The sequence below is a fragment of the Mandrillus leucophaeus genome, unplaced genomic scaffold (assembly GCF_000951045.1).
Source record: "Mandrillus leucophaeus isolate KB7577 unplaced genomic scaffold, Mleu.le_1.0 Scaffold29, whole genome shotgun sequence".
Lineage (NCBI taxonomy): Eukaryota > Metazoa > Chordata > Mammalia > Primates > Cercopithecidae > Mandrillus > Mandrillus leucophaeus.
The window spans coordinates 413,718-420,255 of NW_012103031.1; the positions used below are offsets into that span (position 1 = coordinate 413,718).

General features: G+C 64.4%; 1 protein-coding gene across 1 annotated transcript; it reads right to left on the bottom strand.

Annotated features, from left to right (window-relative positions):
• Window positions 1-252: 252 nt before the first annotated feature.
• GNB2 (guanine nucleotide binding protein (G protein), beta polypeptide 2) lies at window positions 253-5,636 on the bottom strand. Its single transcript, XM_011985671.1, has 10 exons — window positions 5,478-5,636; window positions 3,096-3,241; window positions 2,838-2,876; window positions 2,614-2,720; window positions 2,003-2,066; window positions 1,758-1,920; window positions 1,600-1,666; window positions 1,119-1,320; window positions 810-1,026; window positions 253-728 (listed from the first exon to the last, which is right to left on the bottom strand). The coding sequence occupies exons 2-10, from the start codon at window positions 3,150-3,152 to the stop codon at window positions 622-624; spliced, it is 1,023 nt and encodes a 340-aa protein (XP_011841061.1). The 5' UTR covers window positions 3,153-3,241; window positions 5,478-5,636; the 3' UTR covers window positions 253-621.
• Window positions 5,637-6,538: the final 902 nt, after the last annotated feature.

The following is a 6,538-nucleotide window of genomic DNA, read 5'->3' on the forward strand; positions in this document are numbered from 1 at the left end:
AGGGTCCGCCTGGTCAGGCTGGCTCTGGTCAGCAGCCTGATGGGGGAGACCACGGCGGGGGGCTGCTTATCCAACAACCTCTGGATGGAAGGCTTTGGGCTGGGGTTTCGGCTTTGCTCTGAGGGAGAGTGCAGACCCTGTCCCCAGCCCCAGCTGCCTGGTGGGCCCCATACCCTCCCCACCACCCACAGCCCCAGCAGCCCTCAGGCAGCAAAGTTCAGAAACAAGGACACAGCAAGGGCAGAGACCAGGTACAGAGTTGGAATTGGCTCCTTTATGGAAAAACTGAAAATATAATAAAAATTAAAATAAAACCAGTTTTAAAAAAGCCAGCCCCTGGGGTTTCCACCTCCTGCCTCTGGCCCTCCAGAGGGGTGAGGCCCCAACCCCAGGGCAGCAGAAGGATAAGGGCCTCCTGCCCCTCCTTTTCCCCCATTCCATCCCCTTTTTATCTCCACAGTGGGGGCCCCGGGAGGAACCAAACCTGGGTGGGAGGGCAGGGACCCAAGGCCCCGTGGCCCAGGGAAGGGGGCTGGGAGTACGCCCAGCCCCTCAGCCCTGGCCTGTAGTGTGGGCGTGGGCAGGGCCCCTCCCGGCCTGGGCCCAGCAGGGGTGGGGCCGTTAGTTCCAGATCTTGAGGAAGGAGTCCCAGGAGCCAGTGGCCACAGCCATGCCATCGTCGGTGACCCCAAGGCAGCTCACACGGTTGTCGTGGCCAGCGAGGACCCCTGTGAGGAAGGGAGAAGTCAGAACCCATTTGGCCTAGGCTCCAGGTCCCCACCCGCCCAGCCTGGGCCCCCAGCTCTCACCTGCACGGTCGCCCTTCATGGCATCCCAGATGTTGCAGTTGAAGTCGTCGTAGCCAGCGAGCAGCAGCCGGCCGCTGCGCGAGAAGGCAACAGAGGTGATGCCACAGATGATGTTGTCATGGGAGTACATGAGGAGCTCCTGATCGGCCCGCAGGTCGAAGAGGCGGCACGTGGCGTCATCAGAGCCGGTGGTGAAGGCATAGCCGTTGGGGAAGAACTGCAGGACACGGGACCGGGATGGGGTGAGGGCGAGGGGCAGGGCCAGGAGCCTGGTGGAGAGGGCCTGGCCCAACTCGCCCCAGAACTCACAGCCACCGCGTTGATGTCGGATTCGTGGCCGATGAAGGTCTGTCGGCACATGGAATCCCGTACGTCCCACAGCTTGATAGAGGCATCACAGGCGCCTGACACAAACGTGCGGCCATCGGGAGCCAGGGACAGGGACATCACATCCCCACTGTGTCCAGCAAAACCCACTGTCTGCTGGCCTGTCTCAATGTCCCACAGGGCACTGGAGAGGTGACAGGAAGAAGGAAAAGATAAGAGACGGGGCAAAGAACAGAGTCCCTGCCCTCCCCACCCCACCACGTGAGCCCAACCCTGTGAAAGGGTTCAGGGAGGTTCTTGTCAGAGCCTTAGGTGGGGAGGGGATGCATCCCTCCCTGACCCCCTTAGTGCCCACCAGGAGAGAGAGACTACAGTGCACGCTGCGTGCTGAGCACTGGGACAGTGGCCCCTGAGGCAGGAAGTGTGAGTTCGCCCAGACTGTTCAGCCCTGGCAGAGCCTCACCAGGTGGTATCCCCAGAGCTGGTGATGATTTGGTTGTCATCCAGGAAGCGGCAGCACGACAGGTACCCTGGGGAAGGAGCTGGTCAGCCAGGTCTCCACACAGAGGGCAGTGCACCTCCCGACCCCAAAAAGGGTGCTAGCCGGGCCAGGCCCCTCACCAGTGTGGCCAGGCAGCTCCCGGCTGACCCTGACGTTGCCCTCGCGGGTCTTGAGGCTGTAGATGGAGCAGATGTTGTCCAGCCCCCCACAGGCCACAAAGTTCCCTGAGGGCGCATAGGCACAGGTCATGACCCAGGAGGAGCGCAGCGGGATGGCGTGAACCTGTGGAGCAGAGGCAGCGCCAGGGTCAGAGTCAGTCAGGGCCCTGTGACCCTGCCCCACCCCCCAGCCCGCACCACCCTACCTTGTTGGTGGTGTAGCTGTCCCAGATGATGAGCTTCCCATCCTGGGAGGCGCTGACCAGCAGCCTGGTGGGGAATGGTGCAGGGAGAGCAGAAGGATGCCATGAAAGGAAGACACACCCCTTTCCCATTGCGTAGGAGAAGGTAGGGTCTCTGTTGTCCAGGCTGGAGTGCAGTGGCACCATCACAGCTCACTGCAGCCTGGAATTCCTAGGCTCAAGTGATCCTCCCATCTCAGCCTCCCCCACATAGCTGGGACTACAAGGCGAGCACCACCACACCCGGCTCATTTTTCAATTTTTACTAGAGACAGGGTCTCACTATGTTGCCCAGGCTGGTCTCAAAACTCCTGAGCTCAAGTGATCCTGCCCTGGCCTCCCCACATGCTGGGATTACAGGTATGAGCCACCTGAGAGACAGTCTCCAGCTGCAGCCCACAAGTTCTCACCAGCATGGTCCTGCCTGTCCAGGTCTGGCGGGCATGTCTGGGAGTCACCTTATTTCCAGACATACTCTGGGTATTCTGGTGGCCTACTCACCCCACCAGATCAGAGGCTGCTCCCACAGCCTGCTAGAAAGTCAGCCCACAGCGCCAGCCCACACACACACACACCTTGAGTCGGTCCCCCAGTGCATGGCATAGATCTTTGCCAGGTGCCCACGGAGGGTCCTCCGGGTCCTCATCTGGATTCTCCCCACTGGGTCCAGCCCAGCTGTGATCTGGAGGTAGAGACAGAATGGGCTCAGGGAGGCCCAGGTAGCAGAACTGCAGTGAGCAGCGGCCTCCGATCCTTGCCCTCCAACCCCAGTCACCTCCTGACCACCGAGTGCCCTCACCTGGGTCAGTGTTGAGTCCCCACATGCTTTTCGGGCATCCTATAGGGAATGGCAGAGCCAAAGAGATGCAAGAGACGGTAGGATGGGTAGGAGAGAGCGAGAAGACAGGAGTGGACAAAATCAGATTCTGAGCCACTAAGGAGCCCTCCCTCCCCCTTCCCCCACCAACACCCTCACCCAGCCCGGTCCAGGGCACCGGGAGGTGTACACACCTCCCGGCCCATACCGCACCAGGCCCATACCGCACCAGGCCCTCACCCGGATCTGGTTCCGGAGCTGCTCGGCCTCCTGTCTCAGTTGCTCCAGTTCACTCATGGCGCCGGGCCCGTGGGGCGGGGTTGGGGGCGGCTGGGGGCCGCGGGACGGGGGCTGGGGGAGGCAGCTCCTGGCCGCTGGCCCGAGGCCTGGGGGATGCAGGGCTGACGTCAGGCCCGAGGCCGCCGGGGAAGTGGGGGGAAAGGCGGGGTTGCAGCACGGCCCGGAAGGGGTAAGCAAGGGGAGGGGGGAGGGGCGGCGGCACAACCAGGGTCTCCGGCAACGGAGACGTCGCCGAGTAAGAGCCGACTTCCCCAATCTTCCTCCCGCCCCCCGGAAACGGAGCGGGAAGTGCAAGAGGAAGCGCAGGGGAAACCCCTCCCTCGGACACAGCCCGGGCGGGACACCCGCGGCAGGAACTAGGGGGGGGGGTGTCCCTTCGAAAACAGACCTGGCGTCTGCCCCAGCCCGCACCGGCACCGCCCTCCAAGCACCTAATTTTAAAAGGGGAGGTGCCTCTTGAAATTCACCCCACAAGGCGCACACCCTCCACACACACCCCCAGCTTCGACGGTGGCGGGTGGGGGGGAGCGACCAGAGGGGGAAGCTAGGCTGTTCGTGGGGTTGCCTAGGCAACCGTCACCCGGACCGAGAGCACCTCATTGGTGAAATGCCCCCACCCTAGCCCCGTTGCCAAGGCAACCGCATCCACGGCTAAGACCTGTAGGGTGGGTGACCCCACCCCCGGCCCCATCGCCCCCGCCCGACCCAGGCTCCCGCCCCTCCCCAGAACCGGCCCGGGTGGCTGTTTACAGGATTTGGGAAAAGCCGATTGGGAGCTAATAGGTTCTGGACAGCTCACCCCGGATAATCCCTGGTCCGGCTGCGCCCCATTAGCCGTCCGCCGCGGGTGGGGGTGACAACGGCGGGGAAGGCAGCCCCGAGCCGCTGCTCCCTCCAGCGCAGAGACCGCCCGCCCCGCCGCGCCCGCAGAAAGCCCGTGGGAGCCGCTCTCGAGTAATTACGGCTCCGCAACGAGGTCCCCGGCCCCGAGGCGCGGAGCTGCTCTCTCCCAGGCGCGGGCGGGAGGCCCCAGGCGGCCTGGCCCCGGCGCCCTGGACACCTGGGGGGCCCAGCCAGCGGGCTCGCGCCCGGGCCCCAGAGGCTTGGCTGGCTCCGCTCCGGGCGCCTGAGTCCTTCCCCACCCGCGGGACACCTGTGCGATCCGGCCGTACACACTGCACTCGGCCGACCCAGGCGTCCCCCACCCAGCTCCCACTTCCCCCAGGCACAGGGCGTTCCTATTCCCCACTGACATTTCTCCTCCTTTTAAGTTCAGCTTTCTACGCCAGTGCCAGGGGGTGACCCTCAAAATCGGGGTGTGGGGGGCGCAGGCAGAACTCCTTACTCCACCCAACCCCCAGGCCCGCAGAAAGCCTCTTCCAGCTACTAGCAGCAGCCCAGGCTTGGCGGCACCGCCGGAGGCCCAGGGCAGAAGGAAGCAGGGCTGGAGGAAGAAACTGGGGGCGGGGGCGACGCTCTCAGCCCTCGGTCCCCATCACCCCGCAGGGCCCTCAGCAGCCCCCAGATTCTAGGGATATAGCAGCCAGGGTCCCATAGAGAAATGGGGGTGCCACCGCCTCCGCAGGTCTGGCGGGGCCCAGGAGAGGTGACGGGAGGGTCCCTGGATCTCGCAGCTGGAAGGCGCGGGCTGGTGCGGCGCTGCGAAGCGCAGTGGGCCTGGCCCTCCAGCCCCCACGACCTCCATTTTGCCCAAAAGAAAGCTGGGCGGGGGGCGGGTGCCTGGGAGCTGGGTTTCGGGTGGGGATCTGTAAAGGGAATAGGGCGCCGAGGGCTCCGGTTTCGGGGAGTGGGGCCAGAAACCACGAGCAGAACCCAAATCGGGGGTAGGGTGGAGACTAAAGGAAGGGTGGCGCGCGGCCTTGCCTGCTTCTCCCCGATTTTGGGGTTGTGCAAGGCGAGGGCCAGCAGGGGTGCGACAGTGGAGGACACGAGGGGTGCTCCCCAGGGGCAGGCGGGAGGGTGGCGGTGGGGAAGAGGGGCGGGGCGGGGCCTAGAGGAAGCCCCGAATTTAGCCCCCCAACTTCCAAGGGAGCAAGAGGCAGTCGGGGCTGGGCTGGGGTCTGGGGTCGGGCAAAAACTTCGCTGATGGTGCGGGGAAGTGCACGCACCGTGGGGGGCGAGGGTCCCCCCCAGTTCCCCTTCCGGGTTTGGGAGCGACGGGGCCAGATAGGAAGGGAGGGGAGGTCTGGGGAGTTACGTCCGCTCCCAGGAGGCCAGCCCGGGGAGACCGAAGGAAGAGAGGTTCCCCTGCGGGAAATTGGGGCTGGGGGGCGCGAGGACTCCTTTTGCCAGCGGAGGTACCTGTGGCGGTGGGACTCTGCGGCGGGGTCGCTGGCGGCGCGCGGGCGGCGCTGTCTTCCTCCGCGGCGGAGGCGGCGGCGGCGGCGGCGCGGATGGATTTCCTCAGTGGCCCCAACCCCGCCGCCAGCGCTGCCTCCCCAGAGCGGAGGGATCCCGCCCGCCAGTGACGCGGCTGCCGCCGCCGCGCCCAAGACCCGGCTGGGCGAGACCAACGCCTTGCACTTGGGGGAAGCCAGGAGACAAAACCCCACCGAGGGGGCAAAGACGGTCCCAGTGGCTCCCAAGGATCTCACCCTCACGCTATGTGGACGCAAACCGTACTCAAAGGGTTTGCTTCCCGGAAAGGAGTAAGACATCCCCCCTCTGGGACTGGAGGAGGTGGTACTGGCACATGAGGAGGGTGAGACCGCTTGCGGGTCACGTGATCGGTCTCCCGCCCCGCCTTGATTGGGTGGCTCCAGACTGGGAAGGGGAGTTCGACGCCCCATTTCCCGGTTGGGCCACGCCCCGGCCCTGAGGAGGCCACGCCCCCTCATCAGGGGGCGGGGCTAAAGAGACCTGGACGGGGCCCGCCTTGAGGCGGCTGGAAGAAGAAGCGCGATTCCGAGAAAGTCCCCGAGCGTGAGTGGGTACGGGCTGATGCGGGCGCCCCGGGAATGCCATGAGAAGGGTCGTGCCCAGGCATTTCCTCAGCCTCGCCCACTGGGCTTTTGTAGACCCCCTTTCAGGGCTTGCCACTGTAATAACAACTCATATTTATTGAGTTCCACACTTTTTTTTTGAGACGGAGTCTCCCAGGCTGGAGTGCGATCTCTACTCACTACAACCTCCGCCTTCCGGGTTCAAGCGATTCTTCTGCCTCAGCCTCCCAAGTAGCTGGGACTACAGGCGTGTGCCACCACACCCGGCTAATTTTTTGTATTTTTAGTAGAGACGGGGTTTCACCGTGTTAGCCAGGATGGTCTCCATCTCCTGACGTCGTGATCCGTCTGTCTCGGCCTCCCAAAGTGCTGGGATTACAGGCGTGAGCCACCGCGCCTGGCCCCACACTTATTTTTTAA

Excerpts from the sequence above, each read along its gene's own strand:
- GNB2 (XM_011985671.1), bottom strand. The coding sequence starts at position 3,152 with ATGAGTGAACTGGAGCAACTGAGACAGGAGGCCGAGCAGCTCCGGAAC. Across the intron at positions 1,921-2,002 it reads ACAGCTACACCACCAACAAG|GTTCACGCCATCCCGCTGCG; the intron begins GTAGGGTGGTGC and ends TCTGCTCCACAG. Across the intron at positions 1,667-1,757 it reads GGAGCTGCCTGGCCACACTG|GGTACCTGTCGTGCTGCCGC; the intron begins GTGAGGGGCCTG and ends CTCCTTCCCCAG.